General features: G+C 46.1%; 1 protein-coding gene across 4 annotated transcripts in view; it reads left to right on the top strand.

Moving 5' to 3' along the window:
- The first annotated feature begins 326 nt into the window (after positions 1-326).
- Cc2d2a (coiled-coil and C2 domain containing 2A) overlaps positions 327-15,375 on the top strand; it is a 76,048-nt gene continuing 60,999 nt past the window's right edge. For 2 of the 4 annotated variants that reach the window (XM_087909061.1, XM_048415033.3), the window contains exons 1-5: positions 327-510; positions 4,276-4,464; positions 7,703-7,758; positions 10,332-10,415; positions 12,605-12,728. In XM_087909061.1, coding sequence (XP_087765187.1) covers positions 7,720-7,758; positions 10,332-10,415; positions 12,605-12,728 — 247 coding nt within the window. In that variant the 5' untranslated portion in view covers positions 327-510; positions 4,276-4,464; positions 7,703-7,719. Of the gene's footprint in view, positions 511-3,891; positions 3,945-4,275; positions 4,465-7,702; positions 7,759-10,331; positions 10,416-11,287; positions 11,307-12,604; positions 12,729-15,375 lie in introns of those variants that run through there. The other 2 variants (XM_087909060.1, XM_087909062.1) reach the window with 2 other exon arrangements.

The following is a 15,375-nucleotide window of genomic DNA, read 5'->3' as shown; positions in this document are numbered from 1 at the left end:
GGAACCTGATGCCCCTCCACACAGATGTCACTGCTGCTGGCTTCAGCGTCTCCTCCACGCAGCATGGACCGCCGTGATACTAAATCACTCTACTTGTAAACACCTTCTGTCCTTTACCTAAAATGCCATGCAACCCAGTGAGGCAAACACAGCACAATGAGAGCCTGCATCCTCTCTGCCCAGCTTACCAGTGACTTTCCCTTTATCTCTGTTCAGTTTTCCTCTGCTTGCCCAACAAGTGCGTATTCCAAGAAATTATAAGTGGACTGTCACTTTAAAAGGAAAAAAAGAGAGCCGCCTAGTGACCTTCCTTGGGAACACGTTGCTAAGTTGGTGTTTTTGTCCTGAGACTTGGCTGCAGCTTCCCAGGGAGCAACCTCCTTTACCCCCAGCACACCCCTTCGCTCATTCCTGAAAGATTCCCTGGCTTGACCCGAGAGGGTCTCTCATCACATCCCTCCAATTCCAGAAAATGGAATCTGCAAACTGCGTTTCGTAGAGTGGATTAAGGTAATCAGTTTCTTACGGAACCCGAGCCACAGTCCGAGTGTCCTGCTTTCCCCTCCTTGCAGTTCCGGCTTGGAGAGCAGCCCCTCCCTGGGTGCCATGGGAGTGGATTGAATGCATTGAGGGACTCTCCTTTCGCTGGTAGTTTTGCTTTCTGAATGGAAAGTAGGGGCGCTGCGGGAACAGCTTTGATTTCTGCGGCAGTCTGGTGTCTGGCTTGCAGCGGAAATGCCAGCCAGTTCACCGAGAAGTAGTGCCGTCCTCTCTGGCCAGTGTGCTGCTGAACACTGGCTGCATGTTGCTTTCAGGCCTTTGGTTTAGACTGTCTCGGAGGCGTGGGTGGGGAGTACTCAGTGCTGCGAACTTCACTTTTCTTAGTATGGGAGAAAGAGCTGAACCACAGGGCTGAGGGCCGCCAAGCTCCAAGAAAAATCTACAGGCTGTCAGTTAAACTGACTGCTTTCTTCTTTGCAAAGAGATGCGATGAGAAACTAATAAAATCTAATGGGAAATACATGTCGGCTATTGCAGCTTCTATAAATGTTTCTGCAAATAAGTGTAGTGCCAGTATGATACATAAAGAAAGGGGTGGATAGAAGAGATGTGTGTTTAGGTATATGTATACATACATAGATCAATCTAGATAGATATTTGACCTAGAGTTCATTTACAGAGTCATTCATTTGAGTTTTCATTGAGCATCATAGAATGCAGTGGAGGATGAATTCAACTTTACATTATGCCAACATGACTTAGATCAGGTTCAATGCTGGGAGCTTGCTGGGGAAGCAGATGCACGGACAGATCATGAGAGCCCTGTGAGCTAGTGCCAAAGGAGATCTGTACAACACTCTAGAGCTTGATGAACAGCAGGACTGAGTCCAGGGAGGAACTTCCCGCACTCCCATCCACTGCTCTGCCGTAGAGCAGGTGTCCCAACCTGCACGCTGCAGCGAACGATGTCATAACCCTCTGATTAAGTGGGGTTAATCAGCACACAGCTACTCCGTTAACCTGTACTTGAGAGGTAGGGTATTCTAACCATTGGCTAGAATAATTTGTTGTTATGTAATTAATCATAAAAGAAGGCACATGGTAGCTCCTGAGATTTCCCAGCTCTGAATGGGAGGGGTAGGAAAAGTCTCTGAAGAGAGAAAGTGAGCATGTGTAGGAGGGGCCAGAGGTTCCAGACACACTTTAAATGGACACACACACAAAGAAAGGAAGGAAGGAAAGAAGGGAGGGAGGGAGGGAGGGAGACAGAAAGAGAGAAAGAAAGAAAGAAAGAAAGAAAGAAAGAAAGAAAGAAAGAAAGAAAGAAAGAAAGAAAGAAAAGAAAGAAAGAAAGAAAAGGCGGCCTGGGCCTAGAGGAAGGAGAAATGAGACCTGATTATGGCTGTTGCCACAGCTTGAAAACAAAACTTAAAGAGAATAAGAGGAGTGGGGCATCAATACCCTAAGATTTTCCTTACGATTCTTCTCTGTCCCCAAGCTCTTTTCTCCCCTCTTTATCCCTTCCTCTCACTTTCCCTCCCAATTATGACCTCTTCTTATGACCATCCTGGTTTAAAAAACAAAAACAAACAAAAAAAAACTAAAAGATTGGTTCTCAACCTGTGGGCCATGACACCCTTTGAGGGTCAAACAGGGATCACCAAAGACGATTGGAAAACACAGATATTTCCATTACAACTCTTAGCTAACTAAATTACAGTTAGGAAGTAGTCACGAAAACGATCTTACGGTTCGGGGTCGCAACAACATGAGGAACTGTATTAAAGGGTCGCAGCATTAGGAAGGCTGAGAACCACTGCTATGAAGAGACGTTTGTGCCTCTCCCTTCAGCTGTCAGACACTTAACACAATGGACTCTAAGAAGTGGATTGCCTCAGAGTCTCACAAAGGGAGAAGGAAAAGGCCCAGGTTCTAGTACCATTTCAAGGGAGAACTTCTCTCTAAGAAGTTCTGACAGTTTGTCAGCCACCTCTCAGAAGAGAGGGGGACAGAGACAATGATGGGTCAGTGATGGGCAGGACCACATCTTGACCAGGACTGCTTAGCTATGTGTGGCTCCTGGTACCATCTATTCAAACCTAGACTTCATATCAGGACTTCAGAAGGAAGACATGTTTCACGTCCTAATGTCACTATATTGAATAAATCCCCTTTCTCTGATTTTTTTTTCATTATTTGTCTCTTTATTTGGCTTACTGGGAGGCGGGGGGGTCAAGCCTATCTTTTTAGGGTTGCCAAGGCTCAGGTTCTGACCCTAACTCTGGCAACATTCTTAATAATAAAACCATAAAACCTACCAACACAGAGAGTCTGGTCTGTGATGGGCACGGATTACAATCTTCTTAGTACAGAGCCCGTAATAACTCCTCACCCCTTGAGATAGGAGGTATGGCTGGGACTTTACAGAATTGACAGTGTTTTTCCAAGATGGCACAGCTGGTGAGAAGAGGAAACTCTGAACCTAGTGTTTTGGTTTTGTTTTTGTTCTTTACAAAGCCCTCACTATTTAAAACCATAATTTCTTTGTAAAAATTAATGTACCGTCCTTGGGACAGCTTTGATTGAGATATGCTTCTTTCTCTCAGTTCTCTGCCTCCTGCAGAGTCATTAAAGAGTCCTGGACGTGACTCTGGGTGACTGTACATGGTCAGATAACAGAGTAAGCACTTTCCTATAAAAACATGTTGCTTTTCTGTGTTGTGTAAAGTAGATTATAGGCCTGGTGATGCCTACACCATTTCTCACTGCTATTGTATCTGTGGCTTTGCATTTGCAAAATTTTTCACAATAAGGAGCTAGTATACAACAGTGATGGGTTCCTTGTTTAGTAAGACTTAGGTCAAAGAGGGTGGTGCCTGGGACTGGAGAATTTAGACCCACCAAGTGCACAGGTCAGACTCTACATGTGAGATTTGAAAACTGCGACTTGGAGCACATGGCATAACCTTTCAAATACTCGGTTCCTAGAATCTGCATTGGCGAGTGCCCTTCAGAGCTGTTCCCTGGGGATGAGCAGAATGCATGTGTAGAAAGACTGCAAACCAGGGCTCTTATTTTGATACTGTCAGGGAATGTATTAACAAGTAGCCAAGGCAAATGCTGATGACAGGGGCTTATTAAAGCTGAGTCGTGTTTATTCATCTTTTCTGAGCAGCAGTGTTCATAAGAAAGATAAATTTGGGTGTCATTCAATTTCCTTCAAAACCCATCCAAAGGTAATGATCGGGAAAGAATGGGGAGAGAGAAAACAAGTCCGTTGCATTTCTCATTTGCCAATTCTACTTTTTTCTTCCGTGTATGACTTTTTTCTTAATTTTTGGAGAGTCTGTTTTTCCAATTACTAAAACACTTCACATTCTTTATTTACAGCTCCTAAGGACCAGCAGTGTCCCTCAGAGGTGTACTGTCTGTCTGTACTCCTTGTAAGTTTCCTGCTCCCTCCAGTACTCCCTGCCCCTTTATCACTGGGCCTGCTTTTTTTTTTTTTTTTTTTTTTTTTTTTAATCTTTTCCCTTCTGCTAGAACTTTCTGAGCAGTCTGTCTGGAAGACAACTGACTTGCAGGTCATTTGTTTTTCATGAATATGCTAATTCCCTGGGCGGGTCAGTAAAACCTTGGACCCCTGGGGTGAGCTGCTTAACTGGCTGGCCCAGGGCAGCTAAGATTTGTCTCCCATGCGATCAAGAAAGGCTTAAGATTTGTCAGTCCTGTGCCTAATATTTCTCCTCATCGTCTCTCATTTAATCTTCACAGCATCCTAGGGAAGCTCTGAAGGATCCAGAAGGTGCCCACGAGAATGGACTCTTAGGCAAACACACTTGCTCTGAGTGGGGTGCGCAGAGGTTCTGGGGATAAACACCACACAAAGCGCAGTTCCTGCTCTCGTGGAACTCTGACAGCGATGGGCAGACACTGATGTACAGTTCCCAAAGCAGACTGGCCGTAAGTATTATAGAGGAAGAAGTCACTGTAGGGCACTCACAAAGTTCTTGGCAGGTCCATAACGCAATGGAACGTCATTGTAGGAAAAACTGTTAGGAAAGACCCCCCTGAATGTGAACTATTACCAGAGACTCAAGGGAACTCTGGTGTGTGTGTGTGTGTGTGTGTGTGTGTGTGTGTGTGAAGATGAAAGACAGATAAACACACATACACACAGAGAGAGAGAGAGTGAGAGATTTTGGATTTCACTCATTAGGCAAAGACAAGTCGCTGGAGGTCCGCAAGTGGCAGGACATCATGATCCTACCTAATTTCAAGCATTCAGTCCGACTTCCATGTTGAGACAACTTTAGCTGAGCCTTATGTGAGCAGGAGAGTCAGTCTGCAGGGAAGACAGGGGAGAGACTACGGGACTTGGCTTGACCACAGTGCTGGAAGCAGAGGTCTTCGGGGTGTAATGCTGGATACTACTAGAAAGCTGGCAGATTTCTGGGAGATCGGATGCTGAATTAGCAGGGTCTCCCAGGAGTAGAAATCTGCTGGGGACTTATCTCCCCTGACTCTGGAGACTGTGAAGTCCCATGGTGAGCAATCTGCAGACTGGAGACCTTGCATATTGACAATGTAGGACAGTTCCAGTGTGATGGCTCCTGACCCAGGAAAGCCAAAGGTATAACTCCGAGTTTAAGGCCAAAAGCCTGAGATGAGGGTGTACAGGGTTATATAATGTCAATTCTAGTTGGTCTTAATGATAAAAATCCTGAGTCAGATGTAAGAGTAAATGCTGAAGGATCAGAGAAGCAGAACAGCCAGCCACTAGTTCTTAACCCTACCAATTCTTAGCCCAAATGGGCAATCCTGTCTCTAGGAATCCTTAGACTGAAAGCCCCGAGTTCCTGTCTCCTCCCAGCTGATATTTCTCTCTCCATTCAGCCACATCCTTTCCTGTCTCCTCGTTCCTATTATGAGAATTAAAGAAATGTGACTTCCAAGTACTGGGATTAAAGGTATGAGGTACTATCACCTGGTTCTGTTAACTCTTTGAGACCAGATCAATCTAGTGTAACCCAGGGTGACCTTGAACTCACATAGATCCATCTGCCTTTGCATCCCTAGTACTGGAATTAAACGTGTGTCCCACCTCTGCCTGACCTCTATGGCTAACTCATGACTCGCTCGACACTCTGATTCTCAGGCAAGCTTTAATTGTTATAGCACAAACAAAGTATCAACACAGTTGGGGGCTGGGGTGAGTTCTGGTGTCCTAAGGAGAGAGGGGCCTGGATGTGAGAAGATAGAAGAATCCTGGCTCTTAGGGGTTGTGAAATAGTCTCATTCTCCTTTTGTATTTGTTCTTTTGGGGTCTTGGATAATTATTTGGTGCCCCCCATTTTGGAAGTGACTCTTCTCACCTGATCCATTTGGACTCAAAAACCAATGTAAGTTTGGAAAGATGCTCCCAGACACAAATAATTGTTGTAAAATATTAGTTTAAGATGTGTTACATCCTTTTATGTTGTGGGATATTTGTTTAATTTAATATTTGCAAAGACATGTTGCATTTTTTATGTTGCATTTGTTTAACTCTGTTAAGCTGTTACTTTGCCTGCCTAAAACACCTGATTGGTCCAATAAAGAACTGAACCACCAATAGCTGGGAAGGAGAGGGATAGGTGGGACTGGGATGCAGAGAGAATAGATAGAAGGAGAAATCTAGGCTCAAAGAGCAAGGATCAAGAAAAGAAGAAAGAGAGGAAGACTACAGGGTCCAGCCACCCAGCCATGCAGCCAGACATGGAATAAGAAGGAAAGAAAGAGATATAGAATAAAGGTAAAAAGCCCAGAGGCAAAACATAGTTAAAGAGAAACTTTATGGGATAATTTAAGTTAGAAAAACTGGCTGAAACTAGTTAAAGTCAGGCATTCACAAATAAGGATCCGTGAATTTATCTGGAAGCTGGGTGGTGGTCCCTAAAGAGTAAAACAAACAAACAAACAAGCCAACAAACAAAACTACACAGAACAGTAACTTCCCAGTTTTTTTAAGTATCCCTTGATCTAGTAAAGTTGACATAAAATAGTGACAGGTACACTATATCATAGGAGGATGAAAACAGCTAAGGGTGGCCGCAAGGGTTCTGTTCTTGGTAGAACGGGAAGACTGTAGCACAGACTCATAAGCAGAGGCCAACAGCTTCAATCAGGGTCAAGAGAGGTAACCCCGACACCATCACAGACTGGATTCTAGCATTCTGAGGATGCGTCTACACTCAGAGTGTCGATGTGGGAAAGATCCATGTGCACACGGTATTCCAGGACAAGAGTTAAGATAAGACAGCCAGGGGAGTGAGAACAGGCTGAGCCAAACACTCCAGCATTCGATGCTGGGGAGACGAGAAACCAGCCAGGGTGCCTGGGAAGGAGCAGCTGGTGAGTGGCATGAACACCAGGAAGGAACCTGTTCCAGAGGCCGGGTGAAGAAAGTGTTTTGATAGCACATCTGTACGTGAAGAAGAGAACTGGCCATCCGACAAACAGACCCCAGCAAGAGTAGGCACAGGGTGTATTAGACACCCAGAAAAATAAAGATTAAGAAACTGGGAGCGTTTCTGGTGTGCTCCTAGAAAGGCCGAAAAATGGAGCAACAGCTTCAAGAGATGTGACATGGAGCGAAGACATTTTTGTGTAAGGAAAAGACAGGTTATTTTGAACCCTGGTAGGAATGAACCTACAGAACAGGAAGAAATGACTGTCTAGGCAGCAGGGTTGGGGTGGGAGATTACAAGATCATAGTCCTGGGGAGGGATGCAGTGGGACTCAGTGACTGCCAAGCGCTGGGCTAGGTGAAGGCAGAGACCATAGCATAATAGCAAGCAGAAACAGAAGAGAAAGCCAGAAGCAGAGGAGTGCTGTGACCCATTGGGAGTTGCAGGAAGTGAGAGGATTTGGCGCCCGCTCTGGTCTCACCTCTCTGCTCCTTGAAATGAGAAGGCAATTAAAAATTGAGACTGAGAGGCCAAGAAGAGAAGAAAGTCAGAGATGGTCCTTTGAAGCTGACTTCCAGCCAGGGTCCGTCTGCCCACCAGGGTGTACCAGGACAGAGGGCTAGCATGCCTCCTTCTCTTACATCCCCGTTCCTGGGGCTTGCCATGCTTGTGGGGGACAGCTCAGTCTGTCTGCATCAACAATAGACAGGAATGACCTCACGATGCCAGATCTCTTCCTTGTTCTTTCTCAGAAACCATCACAGTCAAGATGAATCCCAAGGAAGAAAAAGTAAAAATAATTTCAGAGGTAAGTCCCGGCCTCTCTCCCCTTGGGGCCCTTTGTGGGTAAGGACGTTCAGTCTGGCAACAACCATTTACTGCGCGTGTTAAAGGCAATGCTTCAGACAAACTCAGTTTAGACAGATGAGATAATTCTGAGAACCTGAAGAGCTGTGGGGAGCTGTGCTCTGCACAGTTGCTGGATTCATGAATGGCGACTGAAGTTCTAGAATATTCGGGCAGAGATGGCACTTCCAGCTGCCTGCCGGGTTCCAGAGCCTTCATCAGGAGTGAGGTCCCAGGAAAGCTGGCTTGACTGCAACTCAGGGTTGCCTTGTTGGGACACGTCTAATCGTTTGCTGACCTGAGACTGACTAGGAACAGCCACACGCTCGGATTCTCCAAGACAGAACTATTTGTTAGAAACACACACTCCCAGCTAGATTTCAGTTCATTTGAATACCAAATAATCATTTTTTTTTTTTACACCCACCAAGTACAGAGGCATGCTTGGACCAAAGTTAGTTTAATTTAACATATGCCAGAACAAGCACTTGGAGTGTTCTTCATCGGCCTTTGTTGGGGAAAGAGGCAGATGATAGATGATTAAGACTACACAGCCCCGCATAGCCTGGGGGCTCGCCTCTACCTGAATGTTCTGGAAATTTTGTCACCATTTCAGGAATCCAGCACACAGCAGTTCTCACTGTCTGTTCCTGGGCACAGCTCAGAGAACACTGTTCTCATAAACTTAACCATTTCTGATCATTGGAAGGTATGAATAAAAGCCTGTCCCTACAGTCTTGTCTTTTCTGGCTCCCTGTGTATCAAAACTCAGACCAGACAAGGGAAGCCACCTACAGTGGAGACCACAGCCCATTTAGCAGAGGCCAGAGTGTCTCTCCAAACCCTAACTCCCCCTCAGATTGGGGATCATGGGGTTGAGAACACAGAACACAAAGCCTGCAAGTACTTTTTGTTTTATTTTTAAATAAACAAAATGCTTTTCCGTGCATTGCATGCACGTCGGTGTGAGGGTGTCGGAACCCCTGGAACTGGAGTTACAGACAGGTATGAGCACACTGTAGATGTTGGGAACTAAACCTGTAAGAACCTGGATCCGCTGTAAGAGCAGTCATTATTCTTAACCACTGGGGCATCTCTCCAGGCCCCTGAATGCGCCCTTAATAAACTACACAGATGAACTTTAAGCAAATTGTCACATGCTTGTGAGCTACACACACCTCTGTCTGTTGTTCATTCATCCAGCAGTGAAGAAGGCCATGACTGTGGGCTTGCATTTGAGCCTCACATAACTCTTCCTGGACCCTGTCCACTGACTGAGGAGTAGGACATTAGTAGAAAACAAACGACCTCAATTTCTCAAGGGTTTTGTTCAAGTCAAAGAATTAGAAGTCAAGAATTAGACTTTGAGCCACGCCTGCCCACCTGGACATTGTCATCTTCTCAGGGAATCTCTGAGCTAAGAGCGGTCCTTCGCCAGCAGGTCTATGGAGAGGAGCGAGGATGGAGCCTCTGCTCAGAACTCCAGGTAGACAGAGCTCATCACAAAACCAAAAAGCCCAAGCCAAGCCCATTCTCTGGCTGGGATTTCTTGGCTCCCTCCTCTGGAACTGACCTCTGAGTCTTCCCTGACCCCAAAAGTCAAGGACGAAGGGGATGAATAGGGACGTGGGTCAGCTATCTGCCTCAGGTCTCTAGGAAGATTTACACCATTAACATTCAAGCTCCATGTTCCAATTGTGCCTCAGTGGATTCGGCGAGGCAGCAAGAGCCTTGATGTTTCTGTTGTCTATTCGTTTATTTTTTGAGATTACCTACTTTGTAACTCAGGCTGGCCTTCAGCCTACAAAGCCCAGGCTATCCTGGTCTTCCCACCTCAACGACTGAGGGAAGGGATGGCAGATGCTTACTACACATTCAGCCGTCTTGCAGTTTCTCATTCACTTAGAAGGGCTGATGCCAACATTTATAAATCTGCATAACAGGGAACGTTAAAGTCCGAGCACCTCAGAGATTTTAGCTCTGACCTCTTAGGGATAAAATATATGCTGCATAATGTGAGAAAAGAAAGCGATGGTCCCACTTTTCCCTCCCCAAAAATGTTCCCCAAATTCCCTCCAAGTTGAAACTCCTGCTAATTCAACCTAAGTCCTTTCCTGCATCTCAGCCTGGGGAGCAGCAAATGAAACCTCAAACGTGAATCCACTGCCTGTCCCCGCCTCTCCATCTGTCTTGGAAGGTCCCCTTGGTGGTTGCCTCTCTTTGAATGAGAGTGGGGACCACACTGTGTGTATATACTGTAGCCTCAGGGCCTGGTATACAGTAAGGGCTCAATAGATGTTCAAAGCATGAATGAGCACTTGTAGCAATAACAATGTCGCTTTAGCACCATCACCTGAATAATGTCTCAGTTAGTGTGGAAGTCCCCCGGTGCCTGCCTGTTTTGAGAAAAAGTGGCTAGTGCCACTTGATGTTGTTACCTGTCCCTTTGCTCAACCCCATGGTAGTGGGAGCTGGAGGATAGAGTTTCAGGAAGAAACTACCTGAACAGTCTCTTCTCTTTGTGTTTTGACAAAGGAGTTCACCGGCAATGATGTGGACGCAGAGGTGGGAAGACAGAAGAAGAATTCAAAGGTCCAAAGACAACAGAGGAAAAAAAAGGTAAAAATGAAGAGAAATTGTGTTGGTCTGTGCAGAATATTATTGATACATGTCACTGATGGACAGTCTGCATGCGCCTCTGGGAAGCCACACAGATTCCCCGGTGACACTTGTGGGACACTCGTGGGAAGAGGGAACCTCAACCAAGGAATTGGCCCGTCTGTGGAGTAATTTTTTTATTAATAATTGATGTAGAACAGCCCAGCCCACGTGGATAGTGTCATCCCTAGGTAGGTAAGTCTGGGCTGTATACAAAGGGTAGGTGAGCCTGACCCTGGCAGCAATCGGTAACCAGTGTCCCTCCATGGCCTCTGCTTCATTTCCTGGCTTTGGGTTCCTGCAGAGATGATCTGTCACCTGGAAGTGTAGGGGGCAATAAACTCTTTCTTCTTCATAAAGTCTTTCTTCTTCAAGGTGTTCTTGGTCGAGCAATAGAAACTTAACTAGAAATCCACAAAAAGCCTTCCCTCCCGTAGGTTCCAGCTCTTGGCTCACTCCTGGAAACTGAGGCAGGGATGTAGGTGGATGGTCTAATGTGTGATATCCTGGTGTGGGGCGGATATAGAGAGATGACGCCCCAAATAAGGCTATGCCCGTATTAAGAGCTTTTGTCTGTTAGTTTTGTTGTTGTTTCTTTGTTTCGTTTTTGTATATGTGTTTTCCTGTTTCTCCAGAGTCTAGGAAGCTAATTTGAGTCCTGCCACTGACGGTCATAGACCGTGGCGGACGGCAGATGGCAGTGCAGGATCACAAATCTTATGAGACTCCCTTTTTCTTCTACCCCAAGTCCCAAATTCACAGTTAACTCCTGTCTCCCCCAGCCTGCAGCCATTTCTCCCCCACCTCTCCACAGGAGTTTCCCGCCTCCTTCGCTGGAAGCATCCCTGCAAGGTAATTCAGTTCCCTTATTAAGGAACTGCCGTCCTGAGGAAGAAAGGCAAGAAAAGGGCTGTAGTAGACAGGGACTTGCCTGGATTAATCATGATGCCAGCCTGGGAGGGAGAGAAGGGAGCGCCATTTTGAGCTAGCAGTCACATGATGAGACTGCCAGGAGAGGGAGAGTAGACCTGGGAGGTGGAGAGGGGACTGGGAGAGTCAGGGAGGAACCTTCCTGTCAGCTCCTCGGAACCCTGCACGTTTCCACTAGGGAAAGCGGAGAAGACAAAAAGCTCCGTCTGCCTTTCCTGCAGGCTGAATCCAGCCCTAGGGTAAGGCTCAGGGGGCTGAGGAGAGCTGCCAGAGCACAGCTGCCCACTCTAGGAGACTGGGGACACCGAGACTTAGGAACACTCACAGCCGCATCGCGCCCTGACGCTTTTAGCTGAGGTTCAGCCTGTTTGTTGCTCCGCAGCCCTGGGCAGGGGACCCTGCGGGGTCAGATAAAAAGTACTTTTGAGCCACTTAGTGAGCAGAGAGTGACGAAAGATAAAGTTGCCTAGCATCTTTGGACCAAACAGGAGAAAGCCACAGGCAACGTCATAACTCTCAGTGGCTGAGTTTTGTAAACCAACTTTGTGGACATCCTTGTGTTTGTTTAATCTGCTCAAGAGCCTTGATCCCCGCTATGGCTTTATTCGGAAGACCCCATCCTTTTAAGTGCTCTATTTCCACCTGAACCTCGGTGCTGCAATTCCCCAAGCCTAGCGATGGTTGTGCAGAGGGAGTCCAGCGCTGCAATCCCCAGTACATAGCAATGCTTTTACAGAGAAAGGAGGTATATGCTTGTCCAAGGCTCATAGCCAGGCCGAGCTGACTGTAAGCTTTAGTCTGCCTGGCACAGAAGCATCCTTACCAGCTCTGCTTCCTCAAGACTTGAGGAAAACAGCACAAGATATTCTCAGGGGCACCCAGTGTGGAAACAGTATCAGCCCAGATTAGCCAGTGCCGCTTGGACGGTCCTGTCCTGTCTATATGGGGTAGGAGATGAAGTGTTCTGTTGCGATTCCCTGCGTAGATGTAGGCTTTTCTTCCTAGCAAATGTGAGAATCATTGTCTTATTTTGGGGTACCATGACACTATGGTGAGAAGCGCCCTAGTAACCGCTCAGACTGGTAACAGAGACCTGAACAACGGTGTACAGCACGGAAAGTACTAAGGCCCGGCCCTTCTGCGGTGACCCCACCGCATCTTAAGAAAGGGACTGAGCTAATGAAACACAGGCATCTCACACATCTGTCGTCTGTTCACAGCCACCTGCCACTACCCCTGAGGAAATGGTGTCAGACAAATTCCAAGGCGGTGGCCAACCCGAGACGATGGAGGGAGAACCTGAAACCAACCTCCTGAGCTTCACAGCCCGGCGGGGGCCTCGGAGTGAGTATCTTGCTTGCTTTCAGCTGGTGTTATTAACTGCCAACCACAGACTCAGCATTGAGCAATATGGGGCTTCACTGGGGGTATTGTTATTACATATGACCAGGGGTAAGGCTTCCCAAATAGGACAAGACAACAGGAATGTAGTCATTCTCAGAGACTGAGTTTTGGAAGCCCCTCTTTTAGGGGGCTCCAACTGTTTTTGCCATAACTCTGTGGCTCAGTTTCTAGGGTGGCATCAGACTAGAAGACATGTAGTTAGGGAGGGAGCTCCGCTATAGCCAGGAAAAGTAGGCAGCAGTAACCGAAGTAGAACTAGCAGAGATAATCAGATCTTTTAGAATTTGAAGGAAAGTGACAGAGACACACGTGTGTATGAAGCAGAACAAGAGTCAGTTAGACAGCAGAACAGGGGCAGTTTCTGAGGCTATTAACCCCTCACCACACTCACACTCAGCCCCTGCAAACTCACCTTCTACTTCTGGGAACCATGGCAAGGAGGCTGGGGAGGTGGCTTAGTGAGAAAAGCCCTTGGCCGTGCAAGTGCGAAGACTCGAGTTCAAATCCCCAGAACCCATGTAAAAGGCATGCATGGCAGCACATATTTGTAATTCCAATACTCCTAAGTAATACCTCCTATGGGAGGTGGAGACGGGAGAATCCCTCAAAGCTCACTGTCCAGCTAGCCTGGCACACACACATGTGCATACAACGACGAGACCCTGTTTCAAACAAGGTAGAAGGGGGATGGACACCTGGGATTTGTAACGGGTTCACTGAGGCGAACGCATACCTGCACTCAGACACACGGATGTGCACATACATACGTAAATGTGAATTTTTTTAAAAAGGGCCTTGGCTAGTCCTTGGACTTCACAGCATTTGCTCCTGTCCATGCAGTGAGCATCGTTCATTGTGAGTCCACAATGGGGAAAACCACCACCCTTCCCTCACAACCGGCAAAGTGGATTCGTCAGAAAATGTGCTTCGTTCTTCCAGTTACACAGTCCTTACACTCTTGTACTGTGGCAGCGCTGGGAGGTAGAGTCACTGTTAGACGTTAGAGGCCTGTGGAAGCAGCTGACCTAAGTCCAACACTAAGAAAAGTGTGGCTCCAACAATAAGGAAACAACATGCAATTAGGGCTGCTAGGAATCCCAGAAAAGCTGACTAAGATTGACCCCCACACACACCCCATCTCTCACCCCATCCCCCACCCCCCAAGTAGCTGTTCATTTTCTTACATGCCTTTGTCAACTTGGGCCGCCCTAACTTAATAGCATAGGTTGTGTGGCTTGAAAATTCAGAAGCGTATTCTTCTCACTGAATGCAACACAAGGGCTCCCATTTAGGGCAGACTCCATGGCTTTGACTCAGGAGACAACAGGAAGGACGTGTGTGAGGGGCCGGTAACCAGGAATAAAGATGCAGAGTGTGAGATGCTTCTTGGGTACCCAGGTGGACATGGGTTTATGGATGTAGGAGGCTGGTGGAGAGAAGGGCTGGGACTGGAGAGTCCTTCCTTGACCTCCCGCCTGTATTTTTAGGGGAATTATCCAATAATTCACAGCTCAATTCAATGCCATAATCCATTTTGAGTTCATTTTTGTTTATTAGGTAGGGATACAATTTCATCTTTTATTTATTAGTAAATTAAATTGTTTACATGGTTGGGAGAGCATGTTATGCCTTGGTGTGCATGTGAAGATCCAAGGACAACTTGTGTGAATCAGTCGTCTCCCTTCACTTTGGATCCCAGGGTGAGACCTCAGGTTGTCAGGCTTGGTGGCAGGTGCTTTTACCTGCTGAATCATCAGCTCCCAGTACCACTCTTCTATCTTTGGACATAAGTTTTCCTAACTCCATATGGTGAATATGGTGCTTTCCTACCGAAGGGTCTTGGCACATCTGTTGAGGATCATCTGACCATACAGTCAAGGATTTATTTCTGGGCTCTCCGTTCTGTTCCATGGGTTTGGATTTCTGTCTTTGTGCTGCTACCATGCAGTTTTGACTTTAACTTTGGAATCAGTTTTGGAGTTAGAAAATGTGAGGCCTTGAAGACTGTTTACTTTCAAAACTGTGTTAGCCATTTGCAGTCCTCTGACGTTCCTTAAGTACTTTAGGCTAGACATTTTTATTTTTGCAAAACAAAAATCATTGTGTTTTTCATAAGAATTATATAGATCTATAGACTGTCTGAGTAGTATTGACATTTTGACGACAGTGAGCCTTTAAATCCCCAAACACACAGTCCTTCCATTTATTTCTCTCACCTTTAATTTCTTTCAGAAATTTCAGTTTTGGGTGCGTGAGTCCTTTCCTTCCTTCACTGACTTCCTCCTAAGTGTATTACTTAGTTTTTGATGGTATTCTCAGTAGAATTGTTTTCTTAATTTCATTTTGAATTGTTTGTTGTTGATATATACAAATACCACTGCTTTTTGTGTGTTGACTTTATATTCTGAAACTTTTACTGAATTCATGTGTGACTCTAATGTCTTTTGTGGAATCATTAGAATTTCTTTATCACGTAATCATTTAATAAAGATAATTTGACTGTAACATCAAAATCTGGGTAATTTTTTTTATATCTTATTGCCTTGTTTCTCTGCATATGAGTCCCAGGACTATGTTGAAATGGCAA

The sequence above is a fragment of the Myodes glareolus genome, chromosome 8, assembly GCF_982192425.1.
Source record: "Myodes glareolus chromosome 8, mMyoGla1.1, whole genome shotgun sequence".
Taxonomy (NCBI): Eukaryota; Metazoa; Chordata; class Mammalia; order Rodentia; family Cricetidae; genus Myodes; species Myodes glareolus.
This window is presented reverse-complemented; position numbering and strand designations above follow the sequence as displayed.